This window comes from Salvelinus fontinalis, chromosome 30 (assembly GCF_029448725.1).
Source record: "Salvelinus fontinalis isolate EN_2023a chromosome 30, ASM2944872v1, whole genome shotgun sequence".
In the NCBI taxonomy this organism is placed as follows: domain Eukaryota; kingdom Metazoa; phylum Chordata; class Actinopteri; order Salmoniformes; family Salmonidae; genus Salvelinus; species Salvelinus fontinalis.
In genome coordinates this window covers 41,983,986-42,011,596 of record NC_074694.1, presented here as the reverse complement: position 1 = coordinate 42,011,596, position 27,611 = coordinate 41,983,986, and the positions used below count along the sequence as shown (strand labels likewise).

The 27,611-nt window shown below is 45.4% G+C and overlaps 1 protein-coding gene and 1 pseudogene across 1 annotated transcript; one reads left to right on the top strand and one right to left on the bottom strand.

The window, feature by feature from the left end:
* LOC129828532 (medium-chain acyl-CoA ligase ACSF2, mitochondrial-like) overlaps positions 1-26,899 on the top strand; it is a 28,286-nt pseudogene extending 1,387 nt beyond the window's left edge.
* LOC129829255 (chondroadherin-like) lies at positions 534-23,298 on the bottom strand. Its single transcript, XM_055890956.1, has 4 exons — positions 22,266-23,298; positions 8,568-8,731; positions 8,282-8,428; positions 534-1,815 (listed from the first exon to the last, which is right to left on the bottom strand). The coding sequence occupies exons 1-3, from the start codon at positions 23,049-23,051 to the stop codon at positions 8,287-8,289; spliced, it is 1,092 nt and encodes a 363-aa protein (XP_055746931.1). The 5' UTR covers positions 23,052-23,298; the 3' UTR covers positions 534-1,815; positions 8,282-8,286.
* Positions 26,900-27,611: the final 712 nt, after the last annotated feature.

Sequence of the window (27,611 nt, the reverse complement as noted above, 5' to 3'; positions counted from 1 at the left end):
CTTAAGTTAATTGATTACTTTAAGTTAATTGATTATTGGATATAAGTGATTGTTCAGAGAGTTCATTCACATGGTTTCCCTGGCCTGAGTCAGTCCCTGGTTAGCAGGGAAGGCTCAAAACGAGCTGTGAACTTGCCCTTCAGGACCGTCACTGCAGGGCGCAGTTAATATATTTTTTCGTTAGAGGGAGACATTTTAACACGCAAACGTCCTTCCAGATTCATCATTGCAGGGTTGTTGGCCAACTCTACTGCATGTGTTTGTTTTAGCCCAGCACTAACACACATGCTTCTACTAATAAGCTACAGATTAATATTTTGATTAGCTGAATCAGGTGTATTAGTGTTACGCTGGGACAAAAGCCTGCAAACCCTGTAGCTCCCCAGGAGTAAGGTTGGCTATCCCTATGATATTGTCTCTCTGTTAATGTCTTCATCTGTTTACGCACAGTAGTTGAACATGGAATCAAGACAGACAAGATAACATCTTTATTTCTTCGATGTTTATTGGATGTGAGTTGTTCACCTCCGAAAGTCGAAAAAAAATACATTTATGATGTTCAATATACATTAAAAAAAAGAAGAGTCAAATCTTAAGAGTTATGATACTCGCAGAGTTCGGTAAGTGTTTGATGCTTATAGACAATCCATTGACTTAGCAGTAAAAAGTATATTTTTTCAATGTCAATCAATTACTTTAAATGAAATGTAACACAGTGTGTCTGGATGTGTCCGCTAACAAATGAAGCATTGCCACAGCAGGGGGGATGGAAAAGGCAAAATATTTAGTATATTACTTATTTAGTCAAAGACATGACACCTCTGCCACCTTTTCTCATATCCATTTTGAACTGTACACCATTTTCCCCTGTGATAACAGATTTAAATGCATTGCAAACCCTTTTAAACTTAATTCATGTAAGAATTAAGTATCTTTGTATCTCTAGGGAGATTGTCCTTTGTATGTATTCAGTCTTTAAACAAAAGATACTGTTGGAGAACTGGAGTCCTCTCTTTGTTCATGTCGTCTCTGACTGTTCCTTCTCAACGTTGACCTGCCGTCGCTCCGTTGTCTCATAAACCCTTTCAGAAAAAGTCCTCAGCCGCCTGCGCTGTGATGTGTCGTTTACCTTTAGTCAGAGTTTGAGAGGGGTCACGCTACGTCGACGTCCGTTTTACGGTCACAGTCCTTTCAGGATGTTTCCTCAGTCTGACAGAGAATTTCTCACAGGAAAAGCGAGACAGCGAGACATGACCAGCCGAGTGACCCATAGTAAATAAAGGGAGACCTGGCCTGGAGCATTCCATTTATGTTTTTGGGGGGAATTTGGGGGAATTATGCAGGCCATTGCTGTGGCAGTAGGCGGCAGGGTCCTGAAAGGTGAAGGTGTAAAGCTGGCGTCAGGGAGAGCGAGACGAGGAGAGTCAACAGTGCTGTTTGTCTGAGTGTTGGTTGTAGGATGCTTGACAAATTCCTCAGCCGTTGAAAAGAGAGTGGGATGAAAGAAAGGTGTGTGTTTGTATTGATAAAGGTTGTGTGTATGTTGTGTGTGAACTGAACCACACAATTCTTCCCCTTGTGTACAAGTGTTTTCTTGAGTCTCTGCTTCGTGTAAGCCTTTTGGTTTTCTGTATGTGTTTTTTGTGTGCATGTGTTTGTGTCATGTATCACTCCCTGTGTGTACATGTGAAATCGAGATTTGGCAGATAGTGAGATGGACAGTCTTGAAGTAGCAGTTAGAGTTGCTTTCTTTCTTTCTCTGCACACGTACCAAGCCCGTCACCTGGACAGGCCTTTCCCCTCAGGCAGCGTCTCCTGTAGAAAGACATAAACATCAGCAGCCAAGTCAAACAGTCTGCCATCCTACTGGTCAACGCCATGACCGGGACACGCTGTTCTGTTCTGGACAGGACACCAAGGCCAAGATGGAAAAAGAACAGCCAGGGGACAGACTCTGACGAGCAGACAAAGAGTTCTGGGGGGAAGAACAGGGAAAGGGAAAGAAGAACGTCAAGCTAGGCAGGTCCCAAACCATCCCCCGACATTAAGTGCTACTGTCTCAAGCCAAAGTCATGTTGTGTCCTACACACACAAATTCCCGCTTTCATATGAATACAAGCTGTGAGGAAAGCATTGAAGCCTGAAAGGGACCAGCAAAAATGTAAAATGTGTATCAAAAATCAAAACCCTTTGTCAAGATGTACTTTGGTAAATTCATGACTTTAAACTCTCGCAAGTCTGATACTGAGAAACTCATAACCCGTTGGGCACACCACGTCATTTCAGTATGGATAGTTGGGTAATATTTGGTTGAAACATTGATCAATAAGATTTCAACCTACAGTGCATTCGGAAAGTATTCAGGCCCCTTCCCCTTTTCCACATTGTGTTACGTTACAGCCATATTTTAAAATGTATTAAATAAAAAAATCCTCATCAATATACACACATTACCCCATAATGACAAAGCAAAAACAGTACACCTGCGGTAATTTCAATTGATTGGATATGATTTGGAAAGGCACACACCTGTCTATATAAGAGCAAAAACCAAGCCATGAAGTCGAAGGAATTGTCCGTAGAGCTCCGAGACAGGATTGTGTAGAGGCACAGATCTGGGGAAGGGTACCAAAACATTTCCGCAGCATTAAAGGTCCCCAAGAACACAATGGCCTCCATCATTCTTAAATGGAAGAAGTTTGGAACCACCAAGACTCTTCCTAGTACTGCTCGCCTGGCCAAATTGATCAATTGCGGAGAAGGGCCTTTGTCAGGGAGGTGACCAAGAACCTGATGGTCACTCTGACAGAGCTCCAGAGTTCCTCTTTGGAGATGGGAGAACCTTCCAAAAGGACAACCATCTCTGCAGCACTCCACCAATCAGACCTTCATGGTAGAGTGGCCAGGTGGAAGCCACTCCTCAGTAAAAGGCACACGGCAGCCCGCTTGGAGTTTGCCAGAAGAAACAAGAATCTCTAGTCTGATGAAACCAATATTGAGCTCTTTGGCCTGAATGCCAAGGGTCATGTCTGGATGGAACCTGGCACCATCCCTATGGTGAAGCATGGTGGTGGCAGCATCATGCTGTGGGGATGTTTTTCAACGGCAGGGAATGGGAGACTTTTCAGGATCAAGGGAAAGATGAATGGCGCAAAGTACGGACAGATCCTTGAGGAAAACCTGCTCCAGAGCGCTCAGACTGGGGCAAATTATTACCTTCCAACAGGACAATGACCCTAAGCACACAGCCAAGACAACGCAGGAGTGGCTTCGGGACGAGTCTCTAAATGTCCTTGAATGGCCCAGCCAGAGCCCGGACCTGAACCCGATCTAACATCTCTGGAGAGACCTGAAAATAGCTGTGCAGCGACGCTCCCCATCCAACCTGACAGAGCTTGAGAGGATCTGCAGAGAAGAATGGGAGAAACTCCCCAAATAGAGGTGTGCCAAGCTTGTAGCGTCGTACCCAAGAAGACTCGAGGCTGTAATCGCTGCCAAAGGTGCTTCAACAAAGTAGTGAGTAAAGGGTCTGAATACTTATATATACTGTAATATTTCAGTTACATATACATTTGCAAAAATGTCTGAACCTGTTTTTGCTTTGTCATTATGGGATATTGTGTGTAGGTTGATGAGGGGACAAAACAATTTAATCAATATTAGAACAAGGGGTCTGAATACTTTCCTAATGCCCTGTACATTCAACTCACTCAATAAGACAGCCAAATGCAAGTTGAATTTCTAAAAGCACAACCAAATACCAAAGGAAAAACAATGTCTGATTTTTGGTTTAGTTGTCAATTCAAATGTCTATCACTGCGCTTTCAACCTATTAAAAGCACAGCAAAGTTCAAATGGTAATACAATGTCAGATATTAGGTTTATTTATACAACAGATGAATTTGTTATCATTGTGAATTTGTTATCAATTTTATAGCAGAACCAAATGACCTGGATTGCAGTTGAGATTACATTAAAAGTGCATATTGCAAGTGATCAATGGCAGTCAAGATTCTGAGCAAATTATTACCGTAATTGTGAAGATCTCCACAGACCTGTGACGACCTACTGTACGCATGCTATCTTGCCCATACATGCTTTATATGATTACATAAGAAGAAATGTATAGTTACAGTAACCTCAAATGTGGCCATGGATGTGTGACTCATTGTAAGGTTCATTTTTACATTCCTTTGTAAGATACTATTTACTGTATTACAAAAGTAATATTAAATTGTGTTTGGTTGACAACACAACCAAATATTAACATTTAAAGGTGATGTATCTACTGCTTGGAAAGTTCCATCTAAACCACTGGTGTCACGTTCCTGACCTATTTATGTTAGTTTTTGTGTGTTAGTTGGTCAGGACGTGAGGTTGGGTGGGCATTCTATGTTATCTGTTTCTATGTTGGTTTCGGTTTGCCTGGTATGGCTCTTGATTAGAGGCAGGTGGTTTGCGTTTGCCTCTAATTAAGAGTCATATTTAGGTAGGGCATTCTCACTGTTTGTTTGTGGGTGATTGTCTCCTGTGTCAGTATGTTTGTTCGTACCACACTGGACTGTAGCGTTTGTTTGTTTCGTTTTCGTTTCGATGTCGTCTGTTTCCTGTACGTAAGTTTATGTCTAGTTATGTAAGTTTATGTTCAGGTTTCGTCAACGTCGTTTTGTTATTTTGTAGTTTGGAAAGTGTTTGTTTCGTTTCGTGTTTTGCCATCATCGTGTTTAATAAAGATGGCTTATTTCCCTGAGCCTGCGTTTTGGTCTGAAGATCCTTCTCTCCTCACCTCATCTGAGGATGAGGAGAGCGTCACCCGTTACAACTGGCTTAATCCTATTTTTTTACTTTTATTTTTGTTTGCGTTGGAGACGTGAATCCAACACATCATTTGTTACCTTGTTGACAAGTTAATAGGTTATTTATTGTATTTCAAAAGTGATAACGCAACCAAACAACATTTGAAAGAGATTTATCTACTGCTTGGATTGTTCCATCTGTGCCACTGATTTAGTATGGCTTTAATTCCAGTTTGTTGACAAGTTAATAATGGATATGTTGGATTCAAGTCTCCATCTCAAAATAAAATCGAAGAATAGGACTAAATCAAACTTTAAATGCACTTTAAAGTGGCAATATGTAAATTTTTGGGCAACGTGACCAAAATCACATAGAAATATGAGTTATAAATCTATCATTCAACTTGAAAGCAAGTCTAAAACGGTAGATCAGTTTTATATAAGCTATTTCTATGCTTCCCATTCTTAAGTTTTGTTTGTACACCAGCTTCAAACAGCTGAAACAACACTATTTTTGATTATGGAAAATATATTTCACAGCGGTTTAGATGGTACAATAGTTCTCTACACTATACTAGCTTATATTGTCACACAAACTGAAATTAGGCAAACTATTAGAGATTTAGCAACCAGAGATTGGGGCAGGGATTTCTGCTTAGTGCAACTTTCAAATAAAGTTTGATTTGATTTAGTCCTATTCTTTAACTTCGATTTTTTTTGGTTGGATGGAGGAGTGAATCCAACATATTAACCATTCATTTGTAGACCAACTGGAATTAAAGCCAGACGAAGTCCAGTGGCACAGGTGAAACTTTCCAAGCAGAAGATGCATCTCCTGCAAATGTTGATATTTGGTTGCGTTGACAACCAAATAAAATTCAGCATCACTAAATATCATATCATACAATTTTAAATCAGCAAGCGCCTGAAATCGTAAGTCTATTGTATTGTCTTTTTGTTGTTGAATTCAGGGTTGAATTTAAACAATAGCTGTTAGGGTTGCAAATTATATATATGCCTAAATAGCATGATTGATGATGTACAGTGCCTTCAGGAAGTATTCACACCTCTTGACTTTTCCACATTGTGTTGTCTTAGTGCCTGAATTTAAAATCTCGAAAAAAAATTTTTGGCACTGGCCTTAACACAACACCACCATAATGTCAAAGTGGAATTATGTTTTTCAAAGTATTCAACCCGTTTATTATGGCAAGCCTGAATAAGTTCAGGAGTGAACATTTGCTTTATAAGTTGCATGGACTCTGTGTGCAATAATAGTGTTTAACATGATTTGTGGATGACTACCTCATCTCTGTACCCCTCATATGCAATTATCTGTGAAGTCCCTCAGTCAAGCAGTGCACAGATTCAACCACCAAGAACAGGGAGGTTTGCCAATGACTCGCAAAGAAGGGCACCTATTGGTAGATGGATCAAAATGGAAAAAAGCAGATACTGAATATCCCTTTGAGCATAGTGAAGTTATTAATTACACTTTAGATGGTGTGTCAATACACACAGTTACTACAAAGACACAGGTGTCCTTCCTAGGAAACCACTCAGGGATTTCAACAATGGTGACTTTAAAACAGTTACAGAGTTTAATGGCTGTGATAGGAGAAAACTGAGGATGGATCAACAACATTGTAGTTACTCCACAATACTAACCTAATTGACAGATGAAAATAAGGAAGCTTGTACAGAATAAAAACATTCTAAAACATGAATCCTGTTTGCAATAAGTAAAGTACAGTAATATTGCAAAAAATGTGGCAAAACAATATATTTCTGTCCTGGATACAAAGTGTTATGTTTGGGGCAAACCCAACACAACACATTACTGAGTACCACTCTCCATATTTTCAAGAATAGTGGTGGCTGCATCATGTTATGGGTAATGCTTGTAATTGTTAAGGGTTGGGGAGTTTTACAGGATAAAAAATAAACAGAATGGAGCTAAGCACAGGCATAATCCTAGAGAATAACCTAAAGCCTAAGGCCCACTCTGGAGTTGCTTACCAAGAAGACAGTGAATGTTCTTGAGTGGCCGAGATACAGTTTTGACTTAAATCTACTTGAATAATCTATTGCAAGACCTGAAAATGCTTGTCTAGCAATGATCAACAACCAATTTGACAGAGCTTGATTTATTTTATTTTTTTAAACATAATGGGCAAATGTTGCACAATCCAGGTGTGGAAAGCTCTTAGAGACTTACCCAGAAAGACTCACAGCTGTAATTGCTGCCAAAGATGCTTCTACAAAGTATTGACTCGGGGGTGTGAATACTTGTATAAATAAGATATTTCTGCATTTCTTATTCAATAAATTAGCAAACATTTTCTACAAACATGTTTTCACTTTGTCATTATGGGGTATTACGTATAGATGGCTGAGAAAAAAATAGATTTAATCAATTTTGAATTCAGGCTGTAACACAACAAAATGTGGAATAAGTCAAGGGGTATGAATACTTTCTCAAGGCACTGAGTGATAAAGTATGGTCACATTTCATTTGCTCTGTTAAACCTACCCTTTGGAATTACTTTTTATCCCCAATTTCGTGATACGATCTTGTCTCATCGCTGCACGGACTAGGGATAGGCGAAGGTCGAGAGTCATACGTCCTCTGAAACATGACCTGCCAAGCCGCACTGCTTCTTAACACACTGCTCGCTTAACCTGGAAGCCAGCTGCACCAATGTGTTGGCGAAAACACCATCCAATTGACAACCAAGTTCAGCTTGCAGGTACCCGGTCGCCACAAGGAGTCGCTAGAGCACGATGAGCCAAGGAAATCCCCCCCGGCCAAACCCTCCCCTAACGACACCTTGCCAATTGTGCATCACCCCATGGGGCTTCCGGTCACGGCCGGCTGTAACACAGCCTGGGATCAAACCCGAGGCTACAGTGGCACATCAGCACTGCGATGCAGTGCCTTAGACAGCTGCTCCACTCGTGGCTGGTCAAATGATTTTTATTTTTAAGTGGAGATCTCTCAACTATCATTCTCACAATAGCACATTGGTAATAGTCAGTGAAAATATCAGAGCTGGGCTGTGCTTGGTTTAAACCCTGGATGGGAGACCATAGGGTAGCTGTAGATAAATCAATTATCCAGCCCATAGTTTTTTTCTGATAGTGTATATAACGTTGAAGATCTGACATGGTTTTAATGGTACAAATTCAACATATTTTAAAGGGTTTTCTATGTTGAAATTTGGTTAACATGATGACAATCCTGTGCTTGAAATTTCACCCTCAAAACAACAGTTTAGGTTGAAGACCTTTTTCAAATCCAATGTATTTTCCACATGAATTCCACTACACAATACGATGACAAATTACATTGAAACAACGTTGATTTAACCAGTTTGTGTCCAGTGGGAAGCTTGCTAGCTTCAGCTCATAAATTCACTTAACTGAGGTTTAACTTGCCTATTTGCGGACTAGTTTTGTAATTTGTCAGTCGCCAGTCAGATTACCTCTTTTAATGGCGCGTGCCCTTCTTGGCTCTCTTTGTCTTGACTTTGCAGCTGCTGAAGGCAGAGCTGTCTCTGATCTGCTTTCCTCTCTGTGAGGACGGAGAGACACAGAGCGCATCAGGGCGCTGGCGGCTAGAGTCCATCCACCTAGTGGGGGGGAAACAGAGAGAGTTAGACACAGGGTTTTGGAAAAGGACGGGACATTTTCCAATTACTGGAGGAAAAGTGTGGTACAATATGGCTACCACGTTTGGCTTGTTAGCCAGGTTAAATATGAGCTCCTTACTTGCGCAGAGGGGCAAGCGTGCAGGTGCAGCTCCAGGGGTTGTTGGAGAGCGTGAGGTTGGTGATAGTGGTGAACTCCAGGCTGTTGGGGAGGGACTTGAGCTTGTTGTTGTCCAGGTGCAGAGACTTGATGGCCGTCACTCCGTTGAACGCAGCGTCAGAGAACTAGAGGCAGAGACACAGACACAGTATAAGAGGCTTTTTAGTTTCATTAAAAGAGATCGACTTTGACAAGATATTCAAAACATAACCAAGAACAGTCTTGTCCTTCAAAAGTAATTAATTGCATGTTTAATAGCTTCCCACGGCTCATTTGATATCCCTAAATTCAACTATTGAAATCCCTAAAATCAACCAGTATATCAGGTAAATCTCCCCTTTCATTTAGCAGAAGCTTTTCTCCAAAGCGACTTACAGTAAGTAGTGAGTGCATACATTTTCGTACGGGTCCCCCATGGGAATCGAACCTACAACCCCTGTATTGTAAACGCCATGCTCTACCGACTGAGACACTCTCACAGGGCATTGAGGTCACACCAAGCCAGCTGATAGATGGATGTAGAATTTGTTCTACCTTTGTAGTTAGACCTCATCCATAATATCTGTCAGAGGGCAGACCGAGATGTTTGGTAGAGGGAATCCTTTTTTTTTTTCCTACAGCAGAGTCACTCTGTCATGAAAGCCTCCACTCATAACTGGTTCCTGCAGCGTTGCTTATGTAAACTTGACTGTCTCACCCCTCTCTTCTCCTAAACTTCATATGCGTTTGTGAGGCTGCTAAAAACTTCACAGAGGTGCAAGATGAACTGATGCTCACCATGTCAAGTTTGGCTCTTAGCCTTCTAGCAGGAGGAGAGAGGGAAGGAAGGAGGTCCGGGGGCAGCTGTGAGAGGAGGGTGGGCTTTGCTTTGGGGGGATGAGTTATGTATGTCTATAAGAGATGAAGCTATTGATTGAGGCGTCTTTTAGGAAATTTCCACTGTGGAGGTTCGCGAGCACCGAGGTGGATATTTCTGGTAATTTGAGGCAATGGAAGATGGATGACTTCCAGCATGGCCAGGTTGCTCTCTCTCTCTCTCTCTCTCGCTCTCTCTCTCGCTCGCTCTCTCTCGCTCGCTCTCTCTCGCTCTCTCTCTCGCTCTCTCTCTCGCTCTCTCTCTCTCGCTCTCTGTCGCGCTCTCTCTCGCTCTCTCTCTCTCGCTGTCGCGCTCTCTCTCGCTCTCTCTCTCTCGCTCTCTCTCTCTCTCTCGCGCTCTCTCTCTCTCACGCTCTCTCTCGCTCTCTCTCACGCTCTCTCTCGCTCTCTCTCGCTCTCTCACGCCCTCTCTCTCTCTCACGCTCTCTCTCTCTCTCTCACGCTCTCGCTCACGGTCTCTCTCTCTCTGAGCCACTCCTCTGCCAGGAAGGCTTGCAAAGGGCCCAATTGTCCATTCAACTGAGGGGCGATGTACAAGCTAAAAATACTTGTCCTTCATGGGCCACGGAACACCCTGCCTCTATTTACCTCTCTCCTAAACCTTACTGACCTGTTTGTAGGATCCTCGTGCTGAGGGCAAAAAAAATGCACAAAGCTGAAAATAACACTTGTGTAAGAATTAGGCTGGGACATGCTTGGATATGGCCAAGCAAAAACAAAACACCTTCAAAATAACCATGTTCCCCGCCACCCCAAAACCTCGACATCTCCCGCTGCTTTTCCCTCACTCTAACTCATAGGTATACAGTCTGCCAGAGAGATGTCTTCACACTGTAGCATGGATACTGTACACATAAATATTAGATTCACTCCTAGTGTTGAATAAACTTTGAGTTTGGAATGTATGCAGCAAGGTAGTCCCTCCGTCAGTATATGGAGTTATAACGGGCAGTGTGTTCATTGGGAATTAGGCAGAAAAGCTCTCATCTGAGTCTCTCTCGAGGCCTTCTCATCTCTCCACTCAGGCCTTGATTGGGGTTGGTCAGCTGAGGGAGATAGCGATCATGCAACCTTGTTACATTTAACATCGTTACGCTATGAGTTACTAGGTGAAGGGTTGGCTATGTTATCTCTAGATAGGAAACCATTTCCAGTGCTACCTGGACTGTGCCTGCTGTTGTTCCATGAACTCTGTAGCCTTGGGGTGTCTGTATGATAGTTCAAACTTCTCTGCCATAGACTGGAGCGAGTATAGGGGACATCTATGCATCACTTGATTTGTAAATAGTGACTCCCCAAAGGATGGAAACTAGCCAGATCTTAAAAGCCTCTTCAGACTGCACCATTTAAGTGTAATGAGGCAGTCACCCACCTCAAACACCAACGTGAACCTCAGGAATGATCCATCACTGCGTCAACACCGCCCCCCTCACTGTATGGTCAATGATATCTTGGGCTTTCTGTATGTGCCTTGGGGAACCCCTGTCTGACGGTGTGTTTGGGTTTACAGTACATGCTGAAGAGTGTGGTCCATACCAGCGGTTTGTAATGATGCTACTAGGTGATTGTTTGGAATCTCTCAGTTGGGAAGATGTACATGCTGCCCATATCATTCCCATGTATTTCCTTAATGTAAAGAGCAGGGACCTCAGCCCTCCAACTTCACTTCTTGTCCTCCCAAAGCTAGATTGGACATGAATCCAATCTTCAACACCAACTGTCCACCAGCCAACTACATATGGGAATGGAGCTACACAATACTAAAACACCAATTCTCTCTACCACTGTGCAAAACTCCAGACCCACACAATCTCAGATGCAGAGTAAACTTAAACTAAAACTAAAAAAAATATTTTGTAAACTGATATGAAATAATTAACCCATTTGAAAAACTAACACTATACTGAAACTATGTTTGCCTCCAAAAAAAAAAGTTAAATAAAAACCATCATGAATTATGTTACGTTTTAGTTTTTTTTCTAGATCTAATGGGGTTTTCAAGCTACTGAATCTAGCGGGTAAATATGGCTAGGAGATGGTGATGTTACAAATAGACCTAGCTAACATGGAAAAAAATCTGCTAGGTAGCTAACTTGATTGTTCTTACATGTACTACAAAAGTTAAAAAGCATTCGATTGGTGTAAACATGGGCGAGAGAGTTCCCTTTCGGCATATTTTTTGTACCAGTCTCGGTGCTATTCCTTTTAAATCTAGGGCTCTATTCAACGCTTCAGCGTTAGAGAATCTGCGATTGAAATTGTAAGGTCATTTCCAATTGAGCTGACATGCAGCGTTTACCGTGTCTCCGCTAAAGTGTAAACATTGCCTTTAAATTTTAATCACGCTGTAAGGCTGATCTTATGTGATGTCGATTTAACAGAACCCCTAATCTATGACCTGACCCATCACCTTACGTATTACTGCCCCCCCAGTTGCAAGATGTGACCCCCCCAAATACAAAAATACAAAAATAAACTATACAACAAAATGTAGCCTCCCAGGCAATGCTTTCTGTCCAACACAGCAATTAAATAATATAAAAACCATATAGAAACTAGCAAATCAGGTCTGAAAACTAACTGAAACTAAACTGAATTCAAATAAAAATTGAAAAATTAATAGAAATAACACATTTTACATTTACATTTAAGTCATTTAGCAGACGCTCTTATCCAGAGCGACTTACAAATTGGTGCATTCACCTTATGATATCCAGTGGAACAGCCACTTTACAATAGTGCATCTAAATCTATAATAACCTTGAAAAAACTATAATAACCTTGACTTTTGAAAGATGCTCTCTTTTCACCACACCATACCCCCAAGCAGAGCAATCAGGATCAAAGAACACAATCAACAGTTTTTTTTGTGTGTGTTTTTATTTTCCAACCGGGAGTCATGCTGAGACCAAGTCTCTTTCTCAGATGAGCCCTGCATACACATCAATACACATCAAAAGCATCAATATACACGATACACATGAATAATACACATCAATATACACATCAATACACTAAAAGCAAAACGCAACCATAGAAAATAAACACGTTGTTCAGTGAAAAGGTCCTCAATCAGCCTTTTGAATTGCCCTAGAGGCACCGATTCATCCAATTTTAGAGAACCTTGGAGAGCAAGGTGCAAAAAAACTAAAAGCAGATTGACCTAACTCAGTGGAGATCAAAGGGATTTCCGGAGTTATCCATCCCTGAGACTGGGTCTGGCATCTCGTAAGTCTATCAGTTAACAATGAAGTAAGGTATGGCGGAAGTTTATGCAGGAGGCTTTATAAAGAACGAGTGCAATGCATCGATCTACAAAGTTTTAAAGAGGGCCAGCCTACTTTCTGATAAAGAGTATAGTGATGTGTATGGAACCTATTGCCTGTAATAAAGTGTAGTGCGCTATGATAAACTGCGCCCGATGGCTTCAATACAGTAGCAGCTACATTCATATAGACAATATCCCCATAGTTTATAACCAGTATGAATGTTGACTGAATGATTTGTTTTGTGCTATTTAATGAAAGGCATGACCGATTCGTATAAAATAAGCCCATTTTAATTCTTATCTACTGTAACTCATCAACATGCTTTTTGAAAGATAGATTTTCATCAATCCAGATGCCCAGATATTTATAAGCAGGGACATGATCAATGAGGGCACCATTCAATGTACATATGCATAAATCCTCAGATTCATTTTTATGTGGTTGGGAGAATAACATGTATACTTGATTTACCTGCATTAAGTACCAATTTCAGTTCAACAAAGGCAAATTTCAGTTCAACAGATTGAAATAAGAGGCTGGTCAACCATGGATGCAATAGCACACACAACAATGGCATCTGCATATAGGTTTATGTTAATTGTTTTTGCAGATATACCAACATTGTTTATATAGACAGTAAAAAATACAGGACCTAAAATCGATCCCTGTGGGATACCTTTTGTAATATCTAGGAAACCTGACTTGACATCATCAGAAAAAACACAGGGCCAGGACGTGTGTTCCGGGCATGTGCTGACCAACTGGCAGGTGTCTTCACTGACATTTTAAACATGTCCCTGATTGAGTCTGTAATACCAACATGTTTCAAGCAGACCACCATAGTCCCTGTGCCCAAGAACACAAAGGCAACCTGCCTAAATGACTACAGACCCGTAGCACTCACGTCCGTAGCCATGAAGTGCTTTGAAAGATTGGTAATGGCTCACATCAACACCATTATCCCAGAAACCCTAGACCCATTCCCATTTGCATACCGCCCAAACAGATCCACAGATGATGCAATCTCTATTGCACTCCACACTGCCCTTTCACACCTGGACAAAAGAAACACTTATATGAGAATGCCATTCATTGACTACAGCTCAGTGTTCAACGCCATAGTACCCTCAAAGCTCATCAGTAAGCTAAGGATCCTGGGACTAAACACCTCCCTCTGCAACTGGATCCTGGACTTCCTGACGGGCCGCCCCCAGGTGGTGAGGGTAGGTAGCAACACATCTGCCACGCTGATCCTCAACACTGGCGCTCCACAGGGGTGCGTGCTCAGTCCCCTCCTGTACTCCCTGTTCACCCACGACTGCATGGCCAGGCACGACTCCAACATCATCATGAAGTTTGCAGACGACATAACAGTGGTAGGCCTGATCACTGACAACGACGTGACAGCCTATAGGGAGGAGGTCAGAGACCTGGCCTGGTGGTGCCAGATTAACAACCTATCCCTCAACGTAACCAAGACTAAGGAGATGATTATGATTATACAGGAAAAGGAGGACCGAGCACGCCCCCATTCTCATCAACGGGGCTGTAGTGGAGCAGGTTGAGAGCTTCAAGTTCCTTGGTGTCCACATCAACAACAAACTAGAATGGTCCAAACACACCAAGACAGTTGTGAAAAGGGCACGACAAAGCCTATTTCCCCTCAGGAAACTTAAAAGATTTGGCATGGTCCTGAGATCCTCAAAAGGTTCTACAGCTACAACATCCTGACTGGTTGCATCACTGCCTGGTACGGCAATTGCTCGGCCTCTGACCACAAGGCACTACAGAGGGTAGTGCGTACTGCCCAGTACATCACTGGGGCTAAGCTGCCTGCCATCCAGGACCTCTACACCAGGCGGTGTCAGAGGAAGGCCCAAAAATTGTCAAAGACCCCAGCCACCCCAGTCATAGACTGTTCTCTCTACTACCGCATGGCAAGCGGTACCGGAGTGTCAAGTCTAGGACAAAAAGGCTTCTCAACAGTTTTTACTCCTGAACAGGTAATCAAATGGCTACCCGGACTATTTGCATTGTGTGCCCCCCAACTCTCCCCAACCCCTCTTTTTACGTTGCTGCTTCTCTCTGTTTATCATATATGCATAGTCACTTTAACTATACATTCATGTACATACTACCTTAATTGGCCCGACCAACCAGTGCCCCAGCACATTGGCTAATCGGGCTATCTGTATTGTGTCCCGCCACCCACCACCCGCCAACCCCTCTTTTACGCTACTGCTACTCTCCGTTCAACCATATCTACATGTACATACTACCTCAATCAGCCTGACTAACTGATGTCTGTATGTAGCCTCGCTACTTTTATAGCGTCGCTACTGTATATAGACTGTCTTTTTACTGTTGTTTTATTTCTTTACTTACCTATTGTTCACCTAACACCTTTTTTGCACTATTGGTTAGAGCCTGTAAGTAAGCATTTCACTGTAAGGTCTACTACACCTGTTGTATTCGGCGCACGTGACAAATAAACTTTGATTTGATTTGATTAATGATTCAAAAAAGTTTGCTTGACATTTTTAAGATGGGGCAATAATTATTTTGGTCGGAGGGGTCACCACCTTTGTGGAGAGGGAGCACATGGGCAGCTTTCCAAACCCTCGGGAAAGCACCCGTGATAATCGTTAGTGTAACGCGCTTCCTCCTTCTCCTCATCAGAAGAGGAGTAGCATGGATTTGACCAACGTGCAGCGGGTTGTGAATACATCATGAAACTTTATTTACAAGACAAAACTAAACACACGAAGAACACTTGAATATTTTACAAAACGAAGAAGACAGACCTGAACGAGAGTACTTACATAAAACACGAAGAACGCACGGACAGGGAAAACAGACTACACAAATACCGAACAAACGCTACAGTCCCTGTGGTACACCGACAAGGACACAGGAGACAATCACCCACAAACAAACAGTGAGAACACCCTACCTTAATATGACTCTCAATTAGAGGAAAACGCAAAACACCTGCCTCTAATTAAGAGCCATACCAGGCAACCCAAAACCAACATAGAAACAGAAAACATAGACTGCCCACCCAAAACTCACGCCCTGACCATCACACACATACAAAACAACAGAAAACAGGTCAGGAACGTGACAGAACCCCCCCCCCCCCCCCCAAGGTGTGAACGCCGGGCGCACCAGCACAAAGTCCAGGGGAGGGTCTGGGTGGGCATCTGACCACGGTGGTGGCTCAGGCTCCGGACGCTGTCCCCACACCACCATAGTCACTCCCCGCTTCTGTACTCCCCTCCCAATGACCACCCTCCAACTAAAACCACCTAAATGAAGGGGCAGCACCGGGATAAGGGCCAGCACCGGGATAAGGGGCAGCACCGGGATAAGGGGCGGCAGGTCCTGGCTGAGGGACTCTGGCAGGTCCTGGCTGAGGGACTCTGGCAGGTCCTGGCTGAGGGACTCTGGCAGGTCCTGGCTGAGGGACTCTGGCAGGTCCTGGCTGAGGGACTCTGGCAGGTCCTGGCTGAGGGACTCTGGCAGGTCCTGGCTGAGGGACTCTGGCAGGTCCGGGCTGAGGGACTCTGGCAGGTCCGGGCTGAGGGACTCTGGCAGGTCCGGGCTGAGGGACTCTGGCAGGTCCGGGCTGAGGGACTCTGGCAGGTCCGGGCTGAGGGACTCTGGCAGGTCCGGGCTGAGGGACTCTGGCAGGTCCTGACTGTGGGGGCAGCTCATGACTGTAGGGCAGCTCATGACTGTAGGGCAGCTCATGACTGTAGGGCAGCTCATGACTGTAAGGCAGCTCATGACTGTAGGGCAGCTCATGACTGTAGGGCAGCTCATGACTGTTAGGCAGCTCCTGACTGTAGGGCAGCTCCTGACTGTAGGGCAGCTCCTGACTGGCTGGCGGCTCTGGCGGCTCCTGACTGGCTGGCGGCTCTGGCGGCTCCTGACTGGCTGGCGGCTCTGGCGGCTCCTGACTGGCTGGCGGCTCTGGCGGCTCCTGACTGGCTGGCGGCTCTGGCGGCTCCTGACTGGCTGGCGGCTCTGGCGGCTCCTGACTGGCTGGCGGCTCTGGCGGCTCCTGACTGGCTGGCGGCTCTGGCGGCTCCTGACTGACGGACGGCTCTAGCGGCTCCTGACTGACGGACGGCTCTAATGGCTCGGGACAGACGGGCGGCTCTAATGGCTCGTGGCAGACGGATGGCTCAGAAGGCGCTGTGCAGACGGATGGCTCAGAAGGCGCTGTGCAGACGGATGGCTCAGACGGCGCTGGGCAGACGGATGGCTCAGACGGCGCTGGGCAGACGGATGGCTCAGACGGCGCTGGGCAGACGGATGGCTCAGACGGCGCTGGGCAGACGGATGGCTCAGACGGCGCTGGGCAGACAGATGGCTCAGACGGCGCTGGGCAGACAGATGGCTCAGACGGAGCTGGGCAGACAGGCAGTGCAGAAGGCGTTGGGCAGACGGCCGACTCTGCCCTGCTGAGGCGCACAGTAGGCCTGGTGCGTGGTGCCGGAACTGGAGGTACCGGGATGACGGCACGCACTTCAAGGCTAGTGCGGGGAGCAGGGACAGGGCACACTGACCTCTCGAAGCGCACTATAGGCCTGGTGCGTGGTACCGGAACTGGAGGTACCGGGCTGAGGGCACGCACCTCAGGGCGAGTGCGGGGAGAAGGAACAGTGCGTACAGGGCTCTGGAGACGCACAGATGGCTTAGTGCGTGGTGCCGGAACTGGAGGCACTGGGCTGGAGACACGCACCATAGGGAGAGTGCGTGGAGGAGGAACAGGGCTCTTAAAACGCACTGGAAGCCTGGTGCGTGGTGTAGGCACTGGTGGTACTGGGCTGGGGCGAGGAGGTAGCGCCGGAAATACCGGACCGTGTAGGCGTACTGGCTCCCTTGAGCACTGAGCCTGCCCAACCTTACCTGGTTGCATGCTCCCCGTAGCCCGTCCAGTGCGGGGAGGTGGAATAACCCGCACTGGGCTGTGTTGGCGAACGGGGGACACCATGCGTAAGGCTGGTGCCATGTAAGCCGGCCCAAGGAGACGTACTGGTGGCCAGATATGTAGGGCCGGCTTCATGACATTTGGCTCAATGCCCAATCTAGCCCTACCAGTGCGGGGAGGTGGAATAACCCGCACTGGGCTATGCACCCGTACAGGAGACACCGTGCGCTCTACTGCGTAACATGGTGTCTGCCCGTACTCCCGCTCTCCACGGTTAGCCTGGGAAGTGGGCGCAGGTCTCCTACCTGCCCTCGGCCCACTATCTCTTAGCCCCCCCCCCCAAGAAATTTTAGGGTAGTACTTGCGGGCTTCCAGCCTTGCTTCCGTGCTGCCTCCTCATAACGTCGCCTCTCCGCTTTCGATGCCTCCAGCTCCGCTTTGGGGCAGCGACACTCCACTGGCTCTGCCCAGGGTCCTTTACCGTCCAGGATCTCTTCCCATGTCCAATCCTCCTTTTCCCACTGCTGCTGTCGTTGCTGTCTGTTAACCCGCTGCTTGATCTGGGTTTGGTGGGTGATTCTGTAACGCGCTTCCTCCTTCTCCTCATCAGAAGAGGAGTAGCATGGATTTGACCAACGTGCAGCGGGTTGTGAATACATCATGAAACTTTATTTACAAGACAAAACTAAACACACGAAGAACACTTGAATATTTTACAAAACAACAAAACGAAGAAGACAGACCTGAACGAGAGTACTTACATAAAACACGAAGAACGCACGGACAGGGAAAACAGACTACACAAATACCGAACAAACGCTACAGTCCCGTGTGGTACACCGACAAGGACACAGGAGACAATCACCCACAAACAAACAGTGAGATCACCCTACCTTAATATGACTCTCAATTAGAGGAAAACGTAAAACACCTGCCTCTAATTAAGAGCCATACCAGGCAACCCAAAACCAACATAGAAACAGAAAACATAGACTGCCCACCCAAAACTCACGCCCTGACCATCACACACATACAAAACAACAGAAAACAGGTCAGGAACGTGACAGTTAGTTTAAAAATATGTCAGTAGCTAGGTTTCCATCCAATTTGTGACCAATTTTCATGTGAATATTCAAAAATCTGCATAAAACAATATGCACATTTTCCCACCTTAAATTCCCATGTACCGAATTAAAAATGGGGTTCCATCTCATTTTTAACTGCACTGATGGATTTGTCACAAAAACTGTTGCGTTATATAGCAAATGTACACAGTCTGGTCTTAGCACATGCGCTGTAGCCAACAGCTCACAGATACAGTGAGTTCAGGGGCGACAGATAGCCTAATGGCTAAAGCGTTGGGCCAGTAACCGAAAGGTTGCTGGATTGAATGCCCGAGCTGACAAGGTAAAAATCTGTCGTTCTGCGCCTGAACAAGGCAGTTAATCCACTGTTCCCGGGTAGGCCATCAACGTAAATAAGAATTTGTTAACTGACTTGCCTAGTTAAAAAATATATATACACTGCTCAAAAAAATAAAGGGAACACTTAAACAACACAATGTAACTCCAAGTCAATCACACTTCTGTGAAATCAAACTGTCCACTTAGGAAGCAACACTGATTGACAATACATTTCACATGCTGTTGTGCAAATGGAATAGACAACAGGTGGAAATTATAGGCAATTAGCAAGACACCCCCGATAAAGGAGTGGTTCTGCAGGTGGTGACCACAGACCACTTCTCAGTTCCTATGCTTCCTGGCTGATGTTTTGGTCACTTTTGAATGCTGGCGGTGCTTTCACTCTAGTGGTAGCATTAGACGGAGTCTACAACCCACACAAGTGGCTCAGGTAGTGCAGCTCATCCAGGATGGCACATCAATGTGAGCTGCAGCAAGAAGGTTTGCTGTGTCTGTCAGCGTAGTGTCCAGAGCATGGAGGCGCTACCAGGAGACAGGCTAGTAAATCAGGAGACGTGGAGGAGGCCGTAGGAGGGCAACAACCCAGCATCAGGACCGCTACCTCCGCCTTTGTGCAAGGAGGAGCAGGAGGAGCACTGCCAGAGCCCTGCAAAATGACCTCCAGCAGGCCACAAATGTGCATGTGTCTGCTCAAACGGTCAGAAACAGACTCCATGAGGGTGGTATGAGGGCCCGACGTCCACAGGTGGGGGTTGTGCTTACAGCCCAACACCGTGCAGGACGTTTGGCATTTGCCAGAGAACACCGAGATTGGCAAATTCGCCACTGGCACCCTGTGCTCTTCACAGATGAAAGCAGGTTCACACTGAGCACATGTGACAGTCTGGAGACGCCGTGGAGAACGTTCTGCTGCCTGCAACATCCTCCAGCATGACCGGTTTGGCGGTGGGTCAGTAATGGTGTGGGGTGGCATTTCTTTGGGGGGCCGCACAGCCCTCCATGGGCTCCCCAGAGGTAGCCTGACTGCCATTAGGTCCTGAGATGAGATCCTCAGACCCCTTGTGAGACCATATGCTGGTGCGGTTGGCCCTGGGTTCTTCCTAATGCAAGACAATGCTAGACCTCATGTGGCTGGAGTGTGTCAGCAGTTCCTGCAAGAGGAAGGCATTGATGCTATGGACTGGCCCGCCCGTTCTCCAGACCTGAATCCAATTGAGCACATCTGGGACATCATGTCTCGCTCCATCCACCAACGCCACGTTGCACCACAGACTATCCAGGAGTTGGCGGATGCTTTAGTCCAGGTCTGGGATGAGATCCCTCAGGAGACCATCCGCCACCTGATCAGGAGCATGCCCAGGCGTTGTAGGGAGGTCATACAGGCACGTGGAGGCCACACACACTACTGAGCCTCATTTTGACTTGTTTTAAGGACATTACATCAAAGTTGGATCAGCCTGTAGTGTGGTTTTCCACTTTAATTTTGAGTGTGACTCCAAATCCAGACCTCCATGGGTTGATAAATTTGATTTCCATTGATCATTTTTGTGTGATTTTGTAGTCAGCACATTCAACTATGTAAAGTAAAATGTATTTAATAAGAATATTTCATTCATTCAGATCTAGGATGTGTTATTTTAGTGTTCTCTTTATTTTTTTGAGCAGTGTATATATATAAAAATGTGCGGGTACGCAACCTACATTATGAGATTACTATGGACAAGAGCAATATTATTTGTATCTGTCAAACTGCAGCCAAGCATCGATCATCATGTCACCAGATTGATGATCACCAGATTGATGAAGACCCTTGATATTTATTGGAAAGGAGCATCAAGCTTATCACCTTCACCACAACTTATTTCATCTGTAGCCTAATAAACTGCATTTAAAAAAAAAATGTTGTACTTAACCTTTATTTAACTTGGAAAGTCGGTTAAGAACAAATTCTTATTTACAATGATGGCCTACACCGGCCAAACCCGGACGACACTGGGCCAATTGTGCGCCGCCCTATAGGACTCCCAATCACAGCCGGTTGTGAAACAGCCTGGATTTGAGCCAGGGTATCTGTAGAGATGACTCTAGCACTGACATGCAGTGCCTTACAGCTATGCCACTTGGGAGCCCCTTTCCCGATTGGTTGGATGGAAACCTGGTTAATGACTCCGCAATCAGGGAAGCAGAAAAAAAACAATTTTAAGCAAGGCATCTACAGTACAGTTGCACATCACAAGTAGAACGTTTTTCAACAACCAGACACAGAGATCCCGCTGGTCTCATCCTGACCACGTGTGGCCTGCTTTCTTCCCATATGGGTGGATAAGTCATCATAAGCATTTTATTACCATACAATGAGACAGATGGGGAGAAAGCACAACAACCAAAGCATAAAAATTGTCTCCGTATCCTGCGCTCTCGTAAACCTGAAAGGTCAGTCAAAATATGATGAATGGCAGAGATCGGCTAAACCACCTCCCATTACCACCTGCCCTTGGCCTACAGTATGTGACCACGGAACTGGGAGAAGAGAAACAACTTTTGACTACTGGAAAATGGGGAGTTGGCCAGTGTCTAGCCAGAATGTACATATACATAAGCAAATGAAATATGCCAAGCCAGAACCAAAACAAACAAACAACAAGCCTCCCTAATCCGCAGGGCTGCTAGAATTATTAGGACAAGAATACAGTTTTTTATATCTACCGAATGGCTCATGGTGCCTCTAATCGTTGAGTTGCATGAAATTAAACTTGCAATGCTCTCTCATAGTAATAGAATCATATACTGCTTCTACGCCATCCTACTATTGCATTGCGCTACTCTTAAACCAGGGCTGCCCAACCCTCTTCCTGGAGATCTACCGTCCTGTGGGTTTTCAATCCAACCCTAATTTAACACACCTGATTCTGCTAATTAGCTGCCTGTCAACAAGACCTTAACTAGCCTGTCAACAAGACCTTAACTATCTGAATCAGATATGCTAAATTAGTGTTGGACTGAAAACCTACAGGACAGTAGATCTCCAGGAAGAGGGTTGGGCAGCCCTGTCTTAAACTCTCAATTGCCAAACTCTCTCCCTTCCCAAATCAATAAGCTCTTTGTGCAGCCATAAAAGTACCCCCCTCCCCTTAAACAATATGAGACTGACCTTTTCCAGCCCCATGCCATCCAAGTGCAGCTTCTCCATGTAGCGTCCGAAGCTCTGGAAGGCGTTGTCGGGGATGCTCCTCAGGGGGTTCTTGGCCAGGCTCAGTTCCTCCACCACTCTCAGCTTGCTCATAGCCAGGCCAGGATAGGTGGACAGCCTGTTCCTGTCCAGGTGCAGGATGGCCAGATTCTCCACGTCGTCCAGAGAGCCCGGCTGCAGCGAGTTCATCTCATTGCCACTCATGTGCAGCCAGCGCAGGTCTTTGGCTCCGGCGAAGGTGCCTGGCTTGATGTCACGCAGCTTGTTGTCGTTGAGCTGCAGGATGAACAGGTTGATCATGGGTGAGAAGATTCCCTTAGGCAGGTCGCTGATGCGGTTGCCATCCAGGTAGAGGTAAGTGAGCTCAGTGAGGTCCTCGAAGGCACCTGGCTTGATGCTGGTGATCTCGTTGTTGGACAGGTAGAGGTAGATTAGCTTCTTGAGTCCCTTGAAGGCCTGGCCACCAATCTCCTTGAGCTGGCAGTGCTGCATGTGCAACGAGATGAGACCTTTGCTGCTGGCGAAGGAGCCGGTGGGCAGGCTGCCCAGGTTGTTCCTTTGCAGGTTGAGCAGACGGGTGGCCTCGGACACCTGCGGGATCTTCTTCAGCCCCACGTTGTCACAGATGACATGCTGCAGGTCCCCATGGCAGTGACACTGAGCCGGGCACTGGCTGGGGGCGCCCCAAACAGCCGGGCCGAGGACCAGCAAGCAAGTCCCCACCAACAGGAAGCTCACACACGGCATACTGACGCCACTACTCTGCTCAGTCTCTCCACCTTGTCTGTCTTCTGTCTTCTTGAGAGCTTCTTCTTACTGCTTGACAGGCACTCTAAGCTAGAAATTCCTCCAGAAAGACTTAGGGAGATAGAAAGAGAGAGCAGAATGATTCAGAGAGGGAAGGCAAGAGGTGAGATGGTGTGAAATAGGGGGAGAGTGAGAGTGCACGTGACTGAGAGAGGAGGGCAGCGCAAAAAAGATTCACTCCGGGCTTTGAGAGGAGGACGGCACGGCAGTCAACAGAACACGGCACTTTTTATAACATTTATTTAAGGAAAAAAACTGAGAAGGGCTTGCCAGGGTGTTACGTGGAGACCGCGGGGCTGCAAGGGGAAGTCAAGTGTCTTTGACAGTTTAACCCTGCACATGCAGGAGGACAGGTCAGGATCTTCCACTGACCGTAGTCAATAAATTTGACTAACTTCTGGTTAAACTTTGTAAAAAGCTTTCAGATCTTCTGCATGAGACATTTAAGCAAATAGTTTGTGTGTGTGCATCATTTTCTGTTGCTTGTTATGTTTAGCACGCAAACGATCTCTAGTTAATACTTGGTCATTTTAGTAATATAAGCAGAACAATTGTGTAAACATTGCACTCTCAAGAAGTTATCAAATACAGTGTCTTGGTGGTTCAGGCACTTTTGACTGCCACTATGCAGTAGCAATGGTCTGTATACCTATACAGGTTACCTGGGTTTTTGTTGGGTAGATAAGGAGCCCTCCACTGGCCGTGGTCATTGAGATATTTCTAAAGTCATTTCTAAAATATTTGCCTGAGTGAGTTAGTGAGTGTGCAGTCAGACGGCAGGTAAGAGGTTAAGGTGGCAGTGTTTAGGGTTCCAGATGTCTATTGTTTTTCAGTCTGCGGTCGGAGGAAAAGGAGCCCGTAATCGTCCCCAGATGGTTGGCAAGCGGCTGGACTCCTTTTCAATTCACAACAACGGGTGCGTTTATGAATCCGATGGACACTCTCATGATAAGTGAAATCTTGAGTGTACTCAACAAATCTAGCGGTTTATCGGGAACATCTTTCTCCTGGCTGTCCGAGTGAATTTCTCACCGTCCACATCCCCAAACAGCTCCTGCAATGCTTCTTTGTTCACCAGTCATGACCCTACTCAGCCACTCCATCACTACTGGACTTACACCTGTGAGTTGAAAATTTCACCCTCAGAGGGATGGGCTCATGTGGCAGCAGATCAATCATCTGGCAAGCGCGTCAAAGGCTGTTTACCGCTGCTGACTCTCCATTGGTCCAGATGCCAAAGTCTTTGTCGTCACTTCACTTAATTTACAAGTTGACCTAGTTAAAACGTGTCAATTTAAAACCAATTATCAAGAACAGGTTATCAGGAGGACTCACTCATGGATGTAAACAGTGACACCTCACTGAGCTCCCATGCCCTGGCCTGCTGACTCAGCTGGGCTCGGTGTGTGAACAGCATAGTTCCAGCGCTGACAGGGAACTCTCCACCAGACAGTGGGCACTGGCATACAGACATACTTTTCCATGCCCCCTCAGTCACCTTACCCGACTACCTCTGCAAATAACATCACTTTTGACCGGGTTGTAGATAGTCATGAATAGCGGTGTGGTGATACTGTATGTTTAATTGAGCTCTAACGGTGTGGTTTCTTTTTTTGATTGACAGACGGCCCATGGAACTATGGAGAACAGCCCTGTGACATTCTGTGGCTTCCCATTAGACAACTTGGCGAGAAAGTCACACACTTGGATGCATTACCAATAACTTAGAGGTACGTCTCATCCACCTGAGTCATTTATGTGAATATGTTTGAATGTCTTCAACTTAAATATACTTCTTGGATGATAAAAGTTACAGTTTTATTGTCACGTGCACGAGTACAGTGAAATGCCTTTCTTCCAAGCTATGTCTATTAAGCATGTCTACACATGTACATGTCTTATGCACAAACATAGAACCGCTGCGCGCATGATTTTATTACCTTGTGCTAACTGATTGCAGGAGAGTCGCACACTGTTGTTCTTACCACTGCTGTTTCTCAGGCTAAGGTAGTTGACCCTGGCTCTGGAGAGCTCAAGCCTCTTCAGGGGCTACTGGATGATGCTGGAGTACTGGGAAGACCGTTGCCAAGACAGACGAGTGCATCACCAAAGACCACTGGTTTAAGGCTGGGTGAGTGGACATGTCTGGTCCCAGACCCCTCCCAAACGCGAATGTCTCTCCTTTAACTAAAGTGTCACACGTGTCCTCCTTACACCAATATGCAGTGACTTTGCCAGTCTCGACAAGTATGGCTACTGAATCAAGGACATGATCATCCAAGGAGGGGAGAACATACAACCAGCTCAGATTGAGCAGTTCCTACACACCCACCCTAAAGTCCAGGAAACACAGGTTAATTCTGTATCTGTTTGTTTGTATTTGCTTGAACAGAAGCAGAGGGATAGTTTTATAGGGAAATGTTGTCCTTTTGTCAGTGGCTGTAGACTAAGGACAGCTAATGTTGTTTCTTTCTTGCTCTCTCTCTCAGGTGATAGGGATAAAGGGTGGGCGTATGGGAATGGAGGTGTGTGCCTGCATTAAGCTGACGGAGAGCCAGGATTGCAGTGCTGAGGACATCAAAGTTTACTGCAAGGGAAAGGTGAAAGATTTAAATAAAAAGGCCCAGAGACTTCCTCCCGTGGCTAAATACCCCAAAATGTAATGTTATTCTGTTTCTCTTCTTTCCCATATCAAATTGCTAATTTCAAGATCCCACACTGTGACATTTGTGAAGGGCTACCCACTCGCCGTTTCAGGAAAGGTAATCTCTTAAACCACACACTCTTGCTCAAAGCTCATTTTACACGCTCCATATGTTTCTACATAAAACAAGGGAGACACCGACCAAAGTTTGTTTTTGTTTACACAATTCTGAAGATATATTCAGGAGGTTTAAGTACAATCATCTTTGATGAGCCGTCGATTGCATTACCTCGCCCATTCCTCGTGGCCCTCAGTCTCTCTCGAGGGACACTTTAAAATCCTTTAGAAATGGAAAGCCATGTGAGTAGCCCGGCCCTGCATGTCTCTAGACAGGAGGGAAGTGAGATGAAGCACTCTGCACGCAGCAGTCCTGCTAAACCCATTCAGAGGGCGTCACGTTGGAAGGAGTCACGAACCACCACGACTGTCTGTTCGATCTAAGAACCCCCCCCCGACATTAAACGTGTATTTAATATAAAGAGTTATTCTCTTCTTTATTTTTAATTCTTCTTTCAGATACAGAATAGTAGACTGCGTGAGCAGACAGAGAAGCTTCTGGCTCTGTGAAGGACTATGAAGGAATGGGAGAAAGTCTAAGGCTTCTACCTCAGATGCAGGTCCTATGTTTTTTGATTAACTCTGCCAAAGCACTTCCTGGAATCAAAGCCAAGCTATTGTGTTGAGCTCAAATGTACCAACATTTTTGCAGAACTCGTTGAACCAATGTTATGTTTTAGCAGGCACAGGTTAACAGGAAAGTGAGGCCATGTACAGCAAAGTGCCTTACACAGCAGTCAGCTTAACACCGACGGCCAAATGATTTTGTTCTGTCTTTAGGACCAGACCTGATTATCTTGTGACAGCCTTGAAAACCACCTCATCAATCTGTGACTTACAGACTTACAAAAAGCTGCTTTTTACACCAAATAAAGGTTTTACACTTTTTAGCCATGTGACCAAATCTCTAGGGACCAAGAGTTGAGAGTTGAAGGATCTCTACCTGCCTTTTTACAGTGCATTCGGAAAGTATTCAGACCCTTTCACTTTCTCGTAATGCTAATCTTATTCTAAAATTTATTAAAATCGTTTTTTTTCTCTCATCAATCTACACACAATACCCCATAATGACAAAGCAAAAACAGGTTTTTAGAAATGTTAGCAAATGTATAAAAAAAAACGTACATTTTTACATTTACATAGGTATTCAGACTCTCCACTCAGTACTTTGTCAAAGAACCATTGGCAGCGATTGCAGCCTCGAGTCTTATTGGGTATGACGCTACAAGCTTGGCACACCTGTATTTGGGGAGTTTCTCCCATTCTTTTCTGCATATCCTCTCAAGCTCTGTGTGGTTGGATGGGGAGCATCGCTGCACAGCTATTTTCAGGTCTCTCCAGAGATGTTAGATCAGGCTCTGGCTGGGCCACTCAAGGACATTCATATACTTGTCCCGAAGCCACTCCTGCATTGTCTTGGCTGTGTGCTAAGGGGCGTTGTCCTGTTGGAAGGTGAATCTTCACCCCAGTCTGAGGTCTTGAGCTCTCTGGAGCAGGATTTCATCAAGGATTTCTCTTTGCTCCGTTCATCTTTCCCTCGATCCTGACTAGTCTCCCAGTCCCTGCCGCTGAAAAACATCCCCACAGCACTATGCTTCACTGTACGGATGGTATTGGCCAGGTGATGAGTTGTGCCTGGTTTTCTCCAGACATGACGCTTGGCATTCAGGCCAAAGGGTTCAATCTTGATTTCGTCAGACCAGAGAATCTTGTTTCTCATGGTCTGAGAGTCCTTTAGG

Coding starts and splice junctions, on each gene's coding strand:
- LOC129829255 (XM_055890956.1), bottom strand. CDS start 23,051: ATGCCGTGTGTGAGCTTCCTGTTGGTGGGGACTTGCTTGCTGGTCCTC. Junction 8,732..22,265: donor ATGGCATGGGGCTGGAAAAG/GTCAGTCTCATA, acceptor CTCTGCCTCTAG/TTCTCTGACGCTGCGTTCAA. Junction 8,429..8,567: donor ACGCTTGCCCCTCTGCGCAA/GTAAGGAGCTCA, acceptor CCCCCCCACTAG/GTGGATGGACTCTAGCCGCC.